This window comes from Mesoplodon bidens (assembly GCF_964165515.1).
Source record: "Mesoplodon bidens genome assembly, chromosome: 5".
Classification (NCBI taxonomy): Eukaryota; Metazoa; Chordata; class Mammalia; order Artiodactyla; family Ziphiidae; genus Mesoplodon; species Mesoplodon bidens.
This window is the reverse complement of record NC_138161.1, coordinates 133,982,814-134,002,466: the sequence shown is the minus strand read 5'-3', so window position 1 is coordinate 134,002,466 and position 19,653 is coordinate 133,982,814. Positions and strand designations below refer to the sequence as shown.

General features: G+C 37.1%; 1 protein-coding gene across 1 annotated transcript in view; it reads right to left on the bottom strand.

Annotated features, from left to right (window-relative positions):
• Positions 1-15,715: 15,715 nt before the first annotated feature.
• The window catches only part of LOC308617861 (phospholipid scramblase 2-like), a 31,050-nt gene continuing 27,112 nt past the window's right edge, over positions 15,716-19,653 (bottom strand). Inside the window, exons 7-8 of the mRNA XM_081235285.1 lie at positions 18,308-18,469; positions 15,716-15,953 (exon numbers count right to left, since the gene is read on the bottom strand). Coding sequence (XP_081091411.1) covers positions 15,921-15,953; positions 18,308-18,469 — 195 coding nt within the window. The 3' untranslated portion in view covers positions 15,716-15,920. The remainder of the gene's footprint in view (positions 15,954-18,307; positions 18,470-19,653) is intronic.

Genomic DNA, 19,653 nt, shown 5'->3' with positions numbered 1-19,653 from the left:
GCTTTGTAGTATAGTCTGAAGTCAGGGAGCCTGATTCCTCCAGCTCCGTTTTTCGTTCTCAAGATTGCTTTGGCTATTCGGGGTCTTTTGTTTTTCCAAACAAATTTTGAAGTTTTTTGTTCTAGTTCTGTGAAAAATGCCAGTGGTAGTTTGATAGGGATTGCATTGAATCTGTAGATTGCTTTGGGTAGTAGAGTCATTTTCACAATATTGATTCTTCCAGTCCAGGAGCATGGTATATCTCTCCATCTATTTGTATCATCTTTAATTTCTTTCATCAGTGTCTTATAAGTTTCTGCATACAGGTCTTTTGTCTCCTTAGGTAGGTTTATTCCTAGATATTTTATTCTTTTTGTTGCAATGGTAAATGGGAGTGTTTTCTTGATTTCATTTTCAGATTTTTCATCATTAGTGTATAGGAATGCCAGAGATTTCTGTACATTAATTTTGTATCCTGCTACTTTACCAAATTCATTGATTACCTCTAGTAGTTTTTCGGTAGCATCTTTAGGATTCTCTATGTATAGTATCATGTCATCTGCAAACAGTGACAGCTTTACTTCTTCTTTTCCAATTTGGATTCCTTTTATTTCCTTTTCTTCTCTGATGGCTGTGGCTAAAACTTCCAAAACTATGTTGAATAAGAGTGGTGAGAGTGGGCAGCCTTGTCTTGTTCCTGATCTTAGTGGAAATGGTTTCAGTTTTTCACCATTGAGGACAATGTTGGCTGTGGGTTTGTCATATATGGCCTTTATTATGTTGAGGAAAGTTCCCTCTATGCCTACTTTCTGCAGGGTTTTTATCATAAATGGATGTTGAATTTTGTCGAAAGCTTTCTCTGCATCTATTGAGATGATCATACGGTTTTTCTCCTTCAACTTGTTAATATGGTGTATCACATTGATTGATTTGCGTATATTGAAGAATCCTTGCATTCCTGGAATAAACCCCACTTGATCATGGTGTATGATCCTTTTAATGTGCTGTTGGATTGTGTTTGCTAGTATTTTGTTGAGGATTTTTGCATCTATGTTCATCAGTGATATTGGCCTGTAGTTTTCTTTCTTTGTGACATCCTTGCCTGGTTTTGGTATCAAGGTGATGGTGGCCTTGTAGAATGAGTTTGGGAGTGTTCCTTCCTCTGATATTGTTTGGAAGAGTTTGAGAAGGATGGGAGTTAGCTCTTCTCTAAATGTTTGATAGAATTCGCCTGTGAAGCCATCTGGTCCTGGGCTTTTGTTTGATGGAAGATTTTTAATCACAATTTCAATTTCAGTGCTTGTGATTGGTCTATTCATATTTTCTATTTCTTCCTGATTCAGTCTTGGCAGGTTGTGCATTTCTAAGAATTTGTCCATCTCTTCCAGGTTGTCCATTTTATGGGCATAGAGTTGCTTGTAGTAATCTCTCATGATCTTTTGTATTTCTGCAGTGTCAGTTGTTACTTCTCCTTTTTCATTTCTAATTCTATTGATTTGAGTCTTCTCCCTTCTTTTCTTGATGAGTCTGGCTAATGGTTTATCAATTTTTTTTATCTTCTCAAAAAAACAGCTTTTAGTTTTATTGATCTTTGCTATCGTTTCCTTCATTTCTTTTTCATTTATTTCTGATCTGATTTTTATGATTTCTTTCCTTCTGCTAACTTTGGGATGTTTTTGTTCTTCTTTCTCTAATTGCTTTAGGTGCAAGGTTAGGTTGTTTATTCGAGATGTTTCCTGTTTCTTAAGGTGGGATTGTATTGCTATAAACTTCCCTCTTAGAACTGCTTTTGCTGCATCCCATAGGTTTTGGGTCATCGTGTCTCCATGGTCATTTGTTTCTAGGTATTTTTTGATTTCCTCTTTGATTTCTTCAGTGATCACTTCGTTATTAAGTAGTGTATTGTTTAGCCTCCATGTGTTTGTATTTTTTACAGATCTTTTCCTGTAATTGATATCTAGTCTCATAGCATTGTGGTCAGAAAAGATACTTGATACAATTTCAATTTTCTTAAATTTACCAAGGCTTGATTTGTGACCCAAGATATGATCTATCCTGGAGAATGTTCCATGAGCACTTGAGAAAAATGTGTATTCTGTTGTTTTTGGATGGAACGTCCTATAAATATCAATTAAGTCCATCTTGTTTAATGTATCATTTAAAGTTTGTGTTTCCTTATTTATTTTCATTCTGAATGATCTGTCCATTGGTGAAAGTGGGGTGTTAAAGTCCCCTAGTATGAATGTGTTACTGTTGATTTCCCCTTTAATGGCTGTTAGTATTTGCCTTATGTATTGAGGTGATCCTATGTTGGGTGCATAAAGATTTACAATTGTTGTATCTTCTTCTTGGATTGATCCCTTGATCATTATGGAGTGTCCTTCTTTGTCTCTTGTAATAGTCTTTATTTTAAAGTCTATTTTGTCTGATATGAGAATTGCTACTCCAGCTTTCTTTTGATTTCTATTTGCATGGAATATCTTTTTCCATCCCCACACTTTCAGTCTGTATGTGTCCCTAGGTCTGAAGTGGGTCTCTTGTAGACAGCATATATATGGGTCTTGTTTTTGTATCCATTCAGCCAGCCTGTGTCTTTTGGTTGGAGCATTTAATCCACTTACATTTAATATAATTATTGATATGCATGTTCCTATTACCATTTTCTTAATTGTTTTTGGGTTTGTTATTGTAGGCCTTTTCCTTCTCTTGTGTTTCCTGCCTAGAGAAGTTCCTTTAGCATTTGTTTTAAATCTTGTTTGTTGGTGCTGAATTCTCTTAGCTTTTCTTGTCTATAAGTGTTATAATTTCTCCATCAAATCTGAATGAGATCCTTGCTGGGCAGAGTAATCTTGGTTGTAGGTTTTTCCCTTTCATCACTTTAAATATGTCCTGCCACACCCTTCTGGCTTGCAGAGTTTCTGCTGAAAGATCAGCTGTTAACCTTATGGGGATTCCCTTGTGTGTTATTTGTTGTTTTTCCCTTGCTGCTTTTAATATTTTTTCTTTATATTTAATTTTTGATAGTTTGATTAATATGTGTCTTGGCATATTTCTCCTTGGATTTATCCTGTATGGGACTCTCTGTGCTTCCTGGACTTGATTAACTATTTCCTTTCCCATATTAGGGAAGTTTTCAAGTATAATTTCTTCAAATATTTTCTCAGTCCCTTTCTTTTTCTCTTCTTCTTCTGGGACCCCTATAATTCAAATGTTGGTTCATTCAATATTGTCACAGAGGTCTCTGAGACTGTCCTCAATTCTTTTCATTGTCTTTTCTTTATTCTGCTCTGCAGTAGTTATTTCCAGTTTTTTATCCTCCACGTCACTTATCTGTTCTTCTGCCTCAGTTATTCTGCTATTGGTCCCTTCTAGAGATTTTTTGAATTCATTTATCATGTTGTTCATGATTGTTTGTTTGCTCTTTAGTTCTTCTAGGTCCTCGTTAAACATTTCTTGTATTTTCTCCATTCTGTTTCCAAGATTTTCAATTGTCTTTACTATCATTATTCTGAATTCTTTTTCAGGTAGACTGCCTATTTCCTCTTCATTTGTTAGGTCTGGTGGGTTTTTATCTTGCTCCTTCATCTGCTGTGTGTTTTTCTGTCTTCTCATTTTGGTTAACTTACTGTGTTTGACGTCTCCTTTTTGCAGGCTGCAGGTTCGCAGTTCCCATTGTTTTTCGTGTCTGCCCCCAGTGGCTAAGGTTGGTTCAGTGGGTTGTGTAGGCTTCCTGCTGGAGGCCACTATTATCTGTCTTCTGGTGGATGAGGCTGGATCTTGTCTTTCTGGTGGGCATGTCCACATCTGGTGGTGTGTTTTGGATTGTCTGTGACCTTATTATGATTTTAGGCAGCCTCTCTCCTAATGGGTGGGGTTGTGTTCCTATCTTGCTAGTTGTTTGGCATAGGGTGTCCAGCACTGTAGCTTGCTGGTCGTTGAGTGGAGTTAGGTCTTGGCGTTGAGATGGAGATCTCAACGAGATTTTCACCGTTTGATATTACGTGGAGCTGGGAGGTCTCTGGTGGACCAATGTCCTGAACTTGGCTCTCCCACCTCAGAGGCACAGCCCTGACACCTGGCTGGGAAACCAAGAGCCTGTCATCCACACGGCTCAGAATAAAAGGGAGAAAAAAAAGAAAGAAAGAAAGAAGGAAAAAGGTAAAATAAAATAAAATGAATTTAAAAAGTTATTGAAATAAAAAAGAAAAAATAATTATTAAAATATTTTTAAAGTAATAAAAAAGAAAGAGAGAACAACCAAAACAAAAAACAAATCCACCAATGATAACAAGCGCTGAAAACTTTACTAAAAAAAAAAAAAGAAAAAAAGACGTACAGACAGAACTCTAGGAGAAGAGGTAAAAGCAAAGCTATACAGACAAAATCACACACAGAAGCATATGCATACACACTCACAAAAGGAGAAAAATGGAAAAAATACATATATGTATCATTTATCCCGAAGTCCACCTCCTCAGTTTGGCATGATTCGTTGTCTATTCAGGTGTTCCACAGATGCAGGCTACATCCAGTTGACTGTGGAGATTTAATCCGCTGCTCCTGAGGCTGCTGGGAGAGATTTCCCTTTCTTTTCTTTCTTTCCACAGCTCCTGCGATTCAGCTTTGGATTTGGCCCCGCCTCTGCATGTAGGTCGCCTGAGGGTGTCTGTTCTTCGCTCAGACAGGATGGGGTTACAGGAGCACCTGATTCGGGTGCTCTGGCTTACTCAGGCTGGGCAGAGGGAGGGGTACAGATGCGGGGTGAGCCTGCGGCGGCAGAGGCCAGCATGACGTTGCGCCAGCCTGAGGCGCGCCGTGTGTTCTCCCTTGGAAGTTGTCCCTGGATCATGGGACCCTGGCAGTGGTGGGCTGCACAGGCTCCTGGGAGGGGAGGTGTGGATAGTGACCTGTGCTCGCACACAGGCTTTTTGGTGGCGGCAGCAGCAGCCTTAGCGTCTCATGCCCGTCTCTGGGGTCTGTGCTGATAGCCGTGGCTTGTGCCTGTCTCTGGAGCTCCTTTAAGCAAGGCTCTTAATCCCCTGTCCTCACGCACCGGGAAACAAAGAGGCAAGAAAAAGTCTCTTGCCTCTAATGCTGTTCCAGACTTTTTCCCGGACTCCCTCCCGTCTAGCCGTGGCGCACTAGCCCCTTCAGGCTGTCTTCACGCAGCCAACCCCAGTCCTTTCCCTGGGATCTCACCTCCAAAGCCGGAGCCTCAGCTCCCAGCCCGTGCCCGCCCCGGCGGGTGAGCAGACAAGCCTCTCGGGCTGGTGAGTGCCGGTTGGCACCAATCCTCTGTGCGGGAAATCTCTCTGCTTTGCCCTCCGCACCCCTGTTGTTCAGCTCTCCTCCGTGGCTCTGAAGCTTTCCCCCTCCACCACCCCTGCTATCTCCGCCTGCAAATGGTCTTCCTAGTGTGTGGAAACTTTTCCTCCTTCACAGCTCCCTCCCACTGGTGCAGGTCCCGTCCCTATTCTTTGTCTCTGTTTTTTCTCTTGCCCTACCCAGGTATGTAGGGAGTTTCTTGCCTTTGGGGAGGTCTGAGGTCTTCTGCCAGCGTTCAGTGGGTGTTCTATAGGGGCAGTTCCACGTGTAGATGTATTTCTGATGTATCTGTGGGGAGGAAGGTGATCTCTGCGTCTTACTCTTCTGCCATCTTGAAGCCCCTCCTGGGTTTTTGTTTTTGAATTCTCCCATTCTTTTTCGATTATACTGAATATTGTGGATATATGTTCATATTTGTATGAACATTATGATATGTGCATCATGTGATGTATTTAACCAGGATTAATTACAATTACAGATATGTTAAATATTTGAAATTTGTAGGCAGTTGCACTTTGATAATCATTTTTTGGTATGCAGACTACATACAAAGACAGAATAGATACAGGGAAACTAGTGGACTGTTGAAAAAGTATTTAAAATTGGTTTCCTAATAAACCTCATATTTCATTGGCCGTATTTCTAAAGAGTTCTTTGATGTAAATGTTAATTTAAATCCATATATGAAAGATGTCATCTGTGAGCTCCAATGAAAAAAATGCAGTGCAGTTATTTTATTTAAAAAGTGAGTTGTAAATATATGATATTGAATCTTAGGTATCAACTAGATATCAAAGTAAATTAATTCACAGATTCTCTTTCAGGGTTTAGACTTTAATTATTTCAGGATAACTGTGGAATGCTAATAGCAGACACAAATAGAAATAATATGAAATTCATAGTTTTCTACCTATGTCTCACTCTTATAAGTCCCCAGACGTAGTAGATTCTTGGATCCAGCTTAGTGAACAGTCAGAGCCCTTACAAAGGTTAAGAGATTAGAAATGCTGTAAAGGAAAGAGTTTGCATATTTTTATAAATAAAATAGCAGTTAAGCACTTACTGCATGCCAGAACTTGATTTGAGTGCTATATTGATTATAAAAATTTAATTCTCTGTTTTAGTTAAATGTTTTTTTAATTTTTTTAAATTTAATTTAATTTATTTTTGGCTGCATTGGGTCTTCGTTGCTGCACGCAGACTTTCTCTAGTTGCAGTGAACGGGGGCTACTCTTCACTGCAGTGTGCAGGCTTCTCATTGCGGTGGCTTCTCTTGTTGAGGAGCACAGGCTCTAGGCACGTGGGCTTCAGTAGTTGCTCATGGGCTCTAGAGTGCAGGATCAGTAGTTGTGGCACATGGGCTTAGTTCCTCCATGGCATGTGGGATCTTCCTGGACCAGGGATCAAACCCGTGTCCCCTGCATTGGTAGGCAGATTCTTAACCACTGCACCACCAGGGAAGCCCTGTTTTAGTTGAATTTTATCACGATTTGACAGGTAATGGATGTTTATAGAGAGTTAAGGAATGTGACCACAGCTGATAGAATTGAAGCCAGGCAGTACACCTTCCAGGGCCAACATTCTTAAACATTGTATGTTCCTTCTTGGCTCAAATGACATCAAACATATCCATTTATGAGACTTACCAGTTCAACTTTTCCCTTGTTTTACTGAGGAAAGTAGCCATGATTCCAACATATAAAATGCTTGATTTAATTGGGTTTTGGGATGTGTTTATTTGATAAGCTCATATGCAACAAAATATAAAAGAAATCCCCTTTCATAAAATCAGTCAGGGAAAATAATTTCAATTTGAGATAAATGTCCACCATCTCAGCACAGCTGCTTTGCCTTTTCTTTAGTCACATGGGGCACGTCACACAGGAAAGGAGAAGAAAGGATTAGAGCAGATTATTCAGTGGATGCCTTAATCTCTGTAATTGCCCCAGCAACTAGATGGCATCATCAGTGCTTCTCCACCCTCATTCTCAAAAAAAAAAAACTTTCTAAGTTGAAGATCCCATATATACATGAATACACACTCATGCACATATATGTATAGATGTATGTACTGCAAGCTACATTTACTGAACCACTTGGTCAGTGGACCATGACATTTCAAACTTCTTAACATTCACTGGTTGTTCATGTACAAGTAGTATGAGGTGTGAGCTTAACTGACTCAGTGCTGTCTCAATTGTAAAGTCTACAAAGATGCTGTGTGCTAGCTCCACCGCTCTGCACACTTTCCTCATCCGCTGTCTCATCTCTAAAGTGGAGATAATATTATAAAAATATTAGAGTCAAATAAGTTAATATATAGTCTTAGTACATGTCTAATACATACTAAGTGCTCAGTATCTGTTAAGTATTATCATCATTATTATCTCCCAGGGGTAGAAAATATGCTTCGATTTATTGCTGATAGGTTCTTTCTTTCTCACCCTTTTTCTTTTCTCAATGCCATGTTTGTAGAATAGGGTTTGCCAAATTGAATGAACAGTTTATATTAGTGAGAAGAAGTACAGCTGACTAGACAAAGTAGGAGGTGAATTTTCACCTTGGAAAGATGAACACAATGCACTAAGCAGCCACATTCCTTATCTGTAATTTGAATTATACTATCTGCAATCTTTGTTTATGGTTGAATGTATCATATTTACAATTGGGAGATGCTTTTCATTTCCACCAGTTAGAAACCTAAAAGATTTGGGAAATTTATATGTGAAATCGGCTTGCTTTTTAATTGTAATGTTTCTGTTTAGTTACTGCCTGTACCCTCTGGGTTTTCTTAATTTGTTTATTGAGTTCATTAAAACTGGCCATTGTAGAAAACAAACACGAACACATTTCTTACACTTATTTACTTATTAATTTATATTTTGTTGTTACTGTTGATAGAAATCAGTTGATAGCAAACATACTAACTATAGTTAAGCTGGGATAACAGTCTAGAAATGTTCCAGAGTGCCTTTCTGTATTAAATTGAGTTCTGAAGACTTAACTTGATAATACATATGTAACTACTAATAGGTGTAGCTCTATCATAATACCAGAATTTATTCATAGGTATTCACAATCAGATGAGGATTACAAAAAATATATATCCACTATTACATAATCCAAATAAATCTATCTGTGCTATTTATTCCATTTATATTTATAGGGCGTAAGTATAATGGAAATTTGGCACATATATTCTGAGTCAGAGTCTTTCATTCTGAGTCAGATTGACTTTCATTTGGCAAATACTGATATTTATCAGGCTTCTTCTATCATATCAGGTACTGTGCTTTGCACTAGAGAATAAAAATTGAAAAGGACTGTTCTTGACTGAAAGTAGTGCAGTCTAGTGGCAGGGACGCATAAGTTGTATGTCTATAATGACTATATGTAATGTATATTACCATTTTAAACTCGGTAATTTAAAAAATGTGTGCAAGTTAGTATTTTTGTTTCTTGTTTGTTTTTCAATATGAGAAGTTTAGCCTTCTAAAATAGCTACATCTTTAGAGGTTTGAAATTGTAAATGTATTGTAATTTAATAAGGCTTTTAATGTTGTTTGAAAATTTCAAGTTTCCAAAAGTCATTATAATTTTGGAAAAGCAGACAGTTAAGATACTTTAAAAGTATATAAAACAACCATTGCTGACACATGTAAAAGAAGACAACTTCTTTTACAACTTCTGCTTGAAATAATACGTACAGGATTTTCTTTCAAGAACCAAAATTCAGTCTTTATGATTCTGATTGCTAGTGAGATTGAATGTTTATTTGTAAATACACTGGATACTTAATGATTGTTATCATATATTTCCTGTTTATTTATTTTGGCTTGTATTTAACTTTTATAGATTTCTGGGAAATTTAAATAGCTCATTGATGCCAATATTATCTTTAAACTTTTTGCTTTTAATTTAGGGCATTTCGTGTCAACAATATAAGATTCTAAATATAAAATTAAAAATTTTCAGTATTTTCCTGAGTTTTTTGTTGAGACACCTTCATCAAAAGAGTGATTATAAAAAAGTAATCTCTTTTGGTTTTTCTACTCTTTTTATAAAGTTTTGTTTTTTGCATTTTGTTTTTCATCTGATATTTACTTTTCTATGTGACACATACAAGGATTTTAACTTTTTCTTTCTTTTTTTCAAATATTTTCTGATTATCCTAATGTCATCTTAAAAGTAGTTGACTTCTTACCACTGCTTTAAGATGGCATTTTTTTTTTTTTTTTTGCTGTACGCGGGCCTCTCACTGCTGTGGCCTCTCCCGTTGCGGAGCACAGGCTCCGGACACACAGGCTCCGCGGCCATGGCTCGCGGGCCCAGCCGCTCCGCGGCATGTGGGATCTTCCGGGATAGGGGCACGAACCCGTGTCCCCTGCATCGGCAGGCGGACTCTCAACCACTGCGCCACCAGGGAAGCCCTAAGATGGCATTTTTATCATATGTGTAATGCCCGTATTAAATATTACTTGATTATTATTTTCATTATGGTGTTTGCCAAGTGTAGGATGGGAGAGAACTTATTTGACATCTTTCCATGTGCAAATAACTGAATGGTTTGAGACAGCAGACTTTAGGGTAACGTAAGTGGAATTAATGACTTCAGTGTAATTACTGAGCTTATAACGTGAACTATTTCTGTTATGAAGATTTAGGCCTCACTTTCTTAGTGCTGAATTGAATCCTGGTGTCTCTCATGTCATCCTTTTTAACAACAGAATAAGTAATATGGAAAAAGAACATATTCTGTTCATAGTTCTTCCTAGTAACCCCAATACACACACACACACACACACACACACACACACACAATGATGTACAACAGCACATAGCCTGTCCTCTACATGACTGTGGATTTTCTAGGTAGAAATAAAATACTCTTAGGTACTCTAGTTGGCTATCTCCTGGATGATCAGAGCACTCCAGGCAGATTAGGGACATTATGCTTTCAATGGCATATTCTCTAAATAATGCCTTTGCTTAGCCTCTATAAAAAAGGTGTACTTTAGAGTGTATTTTAGAGTCATGAAGTAGACACCTTGTCAATGCCTGACTTTTTCCTTCTAGCTTTCTCTTAAACCCATACTCTCATTGTTCGTTATGTCTAAAGAATCCTAATTTTAGTGTTCTCTTCATATGGTCATAAATCTCACCATGAAAACATACTCACCAATATGAAGACATTGCTGGCTGAAAGCATAAGTAATTGCAGCTCACCGCCGGGAGGGCAACATGGAATGCTCCAGACCATCTTGCAAACACATGCAGAGTGCTCACTAGTGACTTTCCAAGGCACTTGTCACTTATGGTTACAGCTGCATTCAGCTCATCAGTAGTCCCTACATAGAGTCTGGGAGGTTGTGTAGTCTGACTTCTTCCCAAGACTAAGATACTCTATGTTTCTGACCTAGAAGCATTTAAGTTGAAAGTTGAACTGTTTCACTATTTTGAGAGGTTGGAAAACTCTAATTATGATGAAGCACTTTCTTATACAAAGAAAAATCTGTCTATGTATATCATTGGTCCTTGTTCAATGCTTTGGAGGAATAATAATGGTAATAGTAGCTAACATTTTTATAGTGTTTACAGTGTGCTAGGAACTATTTTAAGAGCTTAACATGTAGTGACTTAACTCTCACAACAGCTCTATGAGGATTATACAATTATTGTATCAGTTTTATAGCTGAGAAATCTAGGGCATTACAGAGCAGTTAAGAATAAACTTATCTCACTTCCATAGTTCAGCACCCACATTTTCCCTTCTTGAGGCTGTATACCATTAGTCATTCTTCAAAGAACATGGTTTCCACACTCCTCATCCTTTTAATCATATTTTCTCAGGTGCCAGTGTTCTAAGAGTTTGGATACTCTTTTATTTTTATTTATTTATTTATTTATTTATTTTTTGCTGTACGCGGGCCTCTTACTGTTGTGGCCTCTCCCGTTGTGGAGCACAGGCTCCGGACGCGCAGGCTCAGCGGCCATGGCTTACGGGCCCAGCCGCTCCACGGCATGTGGGATCTTCCCGGATCGGGGCAGGAACCCGTGTCCCCTGCATCGGCAGGCGGACTCTCAACCACTGCGCCACCAGGGAAGCCCTTGGATACTCTTATTATAGTATTATTATAGTATTTATAAAACCCAGGATGAGGATTATAGACACATCCATTGCCATAGCTACCAATCTTGTTGTGCACATTATATTTATGTCCGTTCATCCTTAAAAACTGTAGTTTTTTTGGAGGTTTCTTGGGTTTGTCATTAAATAAACTCCTGTTCTCCTTTTACATGAAATGTTGCTATCTCTCAATTTCAAAATTTTGATGATTTTCAGTCAAGTCTGAGATGTTACATGTACCTGTTTAAAATTTTCATTTGTTCCACAACAAGAAGAGAAATATTTATTGAAATTAACTATATGCAAGTCACAGTGTTTTGGCATCATTGGGGATAGGTACAAAAATGATTTTGAGGCAGAGTCTGCCCAGAAGGAGTACACACTGTAGTAAAGAAAATAAATCATAAACAGAAGATACATAGCTATAATATAGGGTAAAATGTGCTCATATTCATAATAAAATTACCATTTTACTTACGGCATGAAAAGAAGAAATACAGACTGAACGAAAATCAGAGAAGAATTTTGATGTAGCAACAATTTTGACATTAAAAAAATGAAGAGCCACTTCTGACTCTAGTTCCACAGGTAAGGAGCTTGGAAGTCACCTCTCCATCCTAACAAGTAAAAAGCTGAACTTACTGAAAATAGCTCTTCTAGGATCTGTAACAGAAGTGAGGACACAAGGCCAACTGCTGTCCCCAAGATTGGAGAGACAGGTGAACACAGGGAGTCATGGCTTACTGGAGCTAAGGCTCAGGAGTGGAAACCACCACAGAACCAGTGCCAGAAAAGGAAAATGTATTGATGTACTGACACTCAGTGTGCACAAGTCAGTGAGTTAGAAACTCTACAAGGACCCTGTCATTGGTGGGTGTGGGGAGATGGGGGACACAATTTTGTGAGATTCTCCCTCAGGAGCTCAATCAGGTTCTCACAGTAAATTAAAAAGATAAAATCCCCTTGTGCTTCCTGCAGTGGGAGGGGAAAAGGTATAATTTTGAAACACACCAGAGCACTCTGTTCTTAACAAGGTCTGCCCTCAGGAGAAAGTACTTAACCACAGCCTAAATGACCTGGTGGAAAGGAAATACCCAACTCCAGTCAGCTCTAGCCTTACATGTGATAGAAGGGAAATACCCAACTCCAGCCCACTATAGCCATCCTGTTCCATCAAAGAGGGGAGATAAATACTGAAAAAACACTTGTGTACTTCCCAGTCCAGAGGGGAAAGCTCAGTAAAAGACTGAGATGTAATCATCAGAGTACAGAACACTTCCCACTCCCCTACACCTCACCACTACATTATGAAAAGCCCTATTTACATCATTCCTTTTATCCCATATATCATGCCCAGCTATCAGGAAAAAATTACAGGGAATACCAAAAGTCAAAAAACACAATTTGAAGAGACAGGCATCAGAAATAGACATGGAAGGGGTGTTGGAATTACCAGACTGGGAATTTAAAACAACCGTGATTAATATGCTAAGGTCTCTAAGGGATAAAATAGACAGCATGCAAAAATAGATGGGCAATGTAACAAAGTGATGGAAATCCTAAGAAGGAACCAAAAGGAAATGCTATAGATAAAAAACATTGTGACAGAAATGGAGAATGCCTTTGATGAGCTTATTAGTAGGCTAGACACAACTGAAGAAAGAATCTCTGAGGAGGATGTCTCAATAGAAACCTCCAAAACTGAAAAGCAAATAGAACAAAAACTGAAAAAAAACCAGAACAGAATATTCAGGGACTATGGGACAAATACAAACGTGTAACATAAATGTAATGTGAATACCAGAAGGAAGAGAAAGAGAGGAACAAACAGAAGAAATGTTTGAACCAATAATGACTGAGAATTTCCTCATATTGTCAGGCACCTACCCACAGGTTCAGAAAGCTTAGCAAACATGAGGCAGGAAAAAAAATGAAAAACAAACCCTACACTAGCATATTATTTTCAAGCTACATAAAATCAAAGATAAAAAAAAATTGTGAAAGGAGACAGAGGAAAAAGCACCATACCTATAGAAGAACAAAGATAATACCTGACTTCTGTTTGGAAACCACGCAAGCAAGAGGAGAGTGGAGTGAAATATTTAGAGTGAGAGAAAAAGCCCAACCACCCAGAATTCTGTATATGGTGAAATTATTCTTCAAAAGTAACAAAGAAATGGGTCATTTTCATTAATTTTGTCTGGTATGTGATAAATCCATTCACCTAGCGATGACAGCCTGTTTGGAAATAAAGTGTTCTCTTGACCCCATCTAATTTCTGCTTGTGGAATTTCTGTTGTGCATAACATGAAGTGAATGTATCTGTTCCTCAGGAATCACCTTTTCCTCTCTATGTGTTTATCTGACTTCTGGGAGAATTTTTTAAAATCTCTTTTATCTTACTGTGTTATCTTTCTACCTAAATTAACCTACTATACCAGTATCATCATCATACTTTAAAGTGTGGTTATCATACTTTTCGACTTTATTAAAATTTTGCCTCACCAGAATGTTCCTTTTTCTCTACTGCCTGTTCCAGAAATAAATATTCAACATTTCCTCAAATCTCATTGAGATTACAAATGAAGACATTTGTTGCAAGTCCTGGTATTTTTCTCACTTAAATTTCTAATTTTCCATGTATGATGAGTCTTTTCTTTGTAAATATTTAATGAGTGCACATTTTTCTAGTATTTGAAATTAAATGGATTCTGCTGATAGTGTGTGGGTTTCTGCTCAGGTCTTCTTTTCATAGTTGAAGGAAGGAGCTGTTCAGATAAGTTGCAGTTTTACTTTGCTTCACCAGAGATCTTGAGTCCTATGCAAAGAAGGAGTAGGAGTAGGGGAGATTGGGAGGAGGAGGGGGAAAGTGAAAGCAAGATATAGCTGTCACAGGGATAATGTCAGTCTCTTAGCCTCATTTTGGGTTGGTTGTGGTACCTGACAGCGGGCTTGGAAAACCTTCCCTTCTCTAACTGGCATAACTAATGCCTCTAGGGTCCAGCTGTGCAAGTACCTCGCTTTACCTGGCATGCCGTCTGTACTAACTATAAACTGAATGTGAGTGCCTCGGTTACACCTCATCATAGGAATCTGGCATCTGGTGAATTATTTAGGCTAATGAAAGGCGGTCTGGACATCACCTTTTCTGCAGCTTCCTGCCGTCCCAATGTTCTCAACATTAGGAGCTGATGGTGTTGGAGTTCTGCTGAGGATGAAAGGGAATCTCTCCCCTAAGTTCTTATTTCCTAAACACACTTTTCCTTTCCATGAGGTAAATTGTGGGTTGGACATCTCCTCTCACTTGATTCAGTTTTCCCTACAAAATAGGGTATAAAAATTCCTTTAACTTTCTGACAGGAAGAAAACTTAGTTTCCAGTACAGGTATATATTTTGCTAAAGATTATCATATGCTTTTGCTCTTTTAAAGGAGATTCGAAAGGGAAGGGGAGGTAAATGTGTAAAGTTCAGAATATCATGTGAGTTGACTGTTCACAGCTTGTTTAAAAACAAAAATCAAATATGCAAAGAAATATATCAGCAATTTTTTAGTTATTTGATTGTTGGTAAAAATAATCTAATAGACCATTGTAGACATTTATACTCAGAATATATATTTTCTATTTAATTAACACCTGAGTGATCTGAAAACTATTATGTTCCATGAATGACAGAATACAGAACAGGAGCTAACCATTCCATATATAAATAATTACTTCGAAAATTATAACAATATCCCAGTTTTAGAGTGAGTGAGTCTTTAATTGTGTCTTTCTTGGGGACAGAATCATTCTTTTGTCACGAAAAATCATTATCAAAAATTGGTAATTTATAGTCTTGTCAAAATGAAAATGTTATTTATAGTTGCAGATTAGCTTATAGGAGAAGTTAATGTAGTGTGATTTTCTGATCAAAAAAATACATTTTACTTTCCCTTGACATATGAATATTGAGTATTATTTGAACGTAATTGTAAAAAAAACACTGATATTATGTTCATTTTGAATTCTTTTGAATATACAGTATTTGCAAAATAACAGTTGTTACATATGAAATAAATTGTAACTAGATTTAATAAAATAATGTATAAGTTTATACTAAAATTACTTTAAAAAATCTTTAATTAATTTTGCGATACAAATTGAAAGTAAAGTAGAGACTGTAGTTCAAAGTAATTAATCATAGGAAGTTATGTTTAAATGTAAAAATTTCTATATCCTTTCTCCAAAATACACAATGAAAAAATGTATAAAAGACAATGTATAAAAACATTGATAAGTAAGTGATATTAAAAATAAACTCTTTAATTTGAAAAGTAAAATCATATCTGGAGCTTCAGGAATCACAGTGTAATTCACATACGCTATAAGTCATTTACATAAAGAGAAAAATCCTCCAGTTTTTCTTTTACATAGTCCTAATCAATATAGGGACTTCAGATTTTCTGAGGCGATGTCAATGAATGCATTACCACACTCCTGCTCTCTGTTAATTTCTAGTCATTTCAAAAAACATGAAGTCCTAGATAAAAACAAAATATGGAAATGGGTTTTCAGCAACAAAACAGAGATCAGCTCTCAGATGCATAAATGCTAAGGGATCTGATGAAACACCATAACGTATCTGCTAAACAAGAAAAATCAGCTAATAGGTAGATCTGGGAAAGGCTGATAGCTTCAGCTTTCCATTTTAATGGCAATTAAATCCTGTAATTCTATTCACTTATTGATACCTGTATGAACTTAATTAATCCTCTGGTAACTTCTCTAAATTTCACTTTTTTCATGGCTCTTAGAATGTTCCTCTTTCAATCTTTGTTCCTCAACTTTTTGTTCTCCTTCTCTAGTAATATAACTTGAGTTGTAACTGGAGTTCCATGTACAATTTTTAGATTGTTTCTGGAGAATGACAGCCATCTTAGAGTTAGAATAACATCTTAGACTTTTTTGGCCCAGTTTTATGATTTCTCTTCCAAACTTGTTGCCCACTGTGGTCCTCAGCTTGTCTTACTCCATCAATTTCTAACCAGACCCTCTCCCCTACAACTTCTGTCAGATCCTGTGGATTGTACCTCTCTCACATCTATCGTTTTCCTTTTTCTCTTTACAAAGAAATAATTGAATCTTTATCACCATTCACTTGCAATTGCACTATCAGAATTTTACCTCTCTTCAATCCATTTTGTACACAGTCACCGGGATTTATCTTTCTAAAATTCGGGTTTATAACTCTTTTATTTATACATAGCTTAAAATTAACCAGTTAACTAAACAATTTTCAGTATCTTCCCAAGGTCTATAAGATTGGGAAGACTTCCCAATCTACCCCATATTCACTTCCTAATAACCACACCACCACCACCCTAATCCCATTACTCACCTATCCAAACGCCCCAGACTACTCTCTCCACCCTGTACACACCGTATCTTTGGTTATGGTGTGTAAACCTTTGGTTAAACAGTTCCCCAAGTTAAGGTTAAAATTTTCTTCTCATGTGAAATAAACACTTATTGAAAACATAGTTTTTAAATAGAACTGTGGTTATATTTAAAAGTTTATATAGAAAATACTGAGCCTGTCCCAAAGTAGATAGAATAGTATAATAAAGTCCCAACGACCACTCATCCAGCTTGGTTCACCAATTACTGCATCTGCTGTGTCCCTCTTCCCTCACCCCCATTATTTAAAAGCAAATCTGTGATACCATATCATTTTACACCGAAATACTTCAGTATGCGCCCTTGAAGAAAATGGACTGTTCTGTTTTTGTATAACCACAATAACATCATATATTTTTAAAAACCTTAATAATTCATTAATATCATCAAATTGCCAATGTTCACATTTCCCTGAGTGTCTTGTAAATGTCTTTTTATATTGGTTTGTTTAAATCAGTATCCAAACATGGTCTACAAACTACATTAAGCTGATGTTTCTCTTTTTATTTTATTTTTATCTTTTATTTTCCTGATATTTATTTGTTGAAGTAACTGGATCCTTTTTCTGTATGTTCTTTTACTTTTTATTTTTTTTTCTGATTGCAGCCATATGCCAATATTTAAGGTATTAATCTAGTGACTCCAAACCTTGCTTGCTTTGGAATCATATGATAGCTCAAACAGCTTGAAGGCTTGGATCCACCTCAGGATTTGGTTTACTAGATCTGGGTACATAGTCTTGACATAGGGAGTGTGAAAGCTACTCAGGTGTTTCTACTGTGCAGCCAAGGTTGAAAACCACTGCTCTGTCCCAGGAGTCCTTGACATCAGCTGTATATGGAATCATCTGAGGAGCTACACAAACTTTTAATTCTGAGCTTCTGATTTAGTTATACTAGAATATGGCCTACTACTAAAAGCTCCCTAGGTAATTTAATGTGAAGACAAGTTCAAAATCATTGCTGTATCTCAGATATTTCCTCTTAATTGGTAGTTCTGTCTAAGGCTTGATTGAATGTAGATTCTTATTACAGTTTGTATTTCTGTATTAGATGATTTAATTTAATAATGAATCAGGCAGAAATCTCTTTGTTTCACTGAGACTTATTCCATTTAAACACACTGGAAGATTCAGACTGTTCTCCAAAGCACCAATTTTTTTTTTTTTTTTTTTTTTTACTAAAACCAGAGCCTCTCCTTAATATATAAGATCCTCTTGTTACAATGTAAAACTGCCTAGACCCTCCAGAGAGAAGCTAGTCATTTGTGAACCCAGAGTAGCAGAAGAAAATGGAATTTCATAGCTAAAATTAAATAGGACCACTTTCAATAAAACCTACAAATTTAAGATCATTTAAAAATGTAAAATTTACCAAATTATTTCAGAATGATCCTAGAGAAACCATCTATACCCCAGATTAGCAAGAATAAACTTACAATGAGGAAACATGCGCCGAGCATCACAGCTTTCATTTTCACATCAAGGTCTAAAGGGAACCGGATGCCAAAGTTATCGACATCTGTAAATAACTCTCTCACAAGGCCAGTCCACTGCTTGGAAATCTTGCCAACCTCATATTTATCATCAAGAGATTTAATCTAATTTTAAAAAAAGACAAAGAATTCGAGAAAACTAATAATAAAACTGCTTTCCAAGTAGGAGTAAAATAAAACAAATATTATATTAAAATTATATGCCATTCATAACTATGAACATTATATCACTCATTACATGCATGTACATTCCTATATCCATTTATAGATTCATTTTAAAAAAACTGTTTCTTTGGTACAGAGAACTAATATGAAAGTAGTTTAGATGAAATATTTAACATTTTCTATTCTCCATTAAGACATACAGTAATAAGTTAGTTAAATTGAGGCAAAATAAAATTTAAGCAGGAAATATTTCTTTGATGAAATTTCTAGAAGCCATCAGGAAGGTAGTAAGTGAAACTCCTATCTGACTTCTGCTTTAACACAAGTACGGAGAGTTGATATAGGCAGAGTTTTAAAGGTGATGGAAGGCCCCATTATCACCCACTGTCAGTAGGAAAACATGAAATGCCAAGAGCCTGGAAAAGAGGACTGGCAGTTTTGAGTGAAGGTAAGTAACCAATAGTAACTTGATGAGATGCCTCAGGTCAAAGGTTGGGGTATGACTCGACAACAGGAGGAGGATGAACAACAAAAGAGGAAATGCGTATGAAAAAAAAAGCTCCAAAGTAAAGTTTTTCTAATTTTACAGTTCTGCCTGAGGAAAGCTCAGGGCCATGATAAAGAGTTGAACAGCTTATAGCCAGAGAAATGCACCTCACCAAGTGGGCATGTGGAGGCTCAATGTAGTCCACACTTGCCAGGGTATGTATAGGCAGAGTTGTGTCAAACCAGGAAGAGAAGTGTCCTTTTCACATGTGTACAAGGTACCACACGTGCTGGCAACAACCTTTGAAGACCTAGCTTAGGTTTGGACCAGCTACATAAATGTGGGCAAATTAGAAAGAGTTGACTCATTTTATTTGGATGTGGGTGGTTAAGTTCTTTAAAAACTTGAAATAAACTTCTAATATGAAAAAACTGTGATAGCATGGATTACTGTTCATCAAATAGTCATTTCAGTCCCCTCCCTCTGTAAGCCCAGTATACTTTCCTGCACATTGAAATTAGGCTTGGCCTTGTGCCTTGTTTGACCAGTGGAGTGTTAGTGGATGTGACACCAGCAGAGACCTTAAACATGGCTGAGTGGGTTTGCCTAGGTCTTGCTCTCCAGTGATCAGCCACTA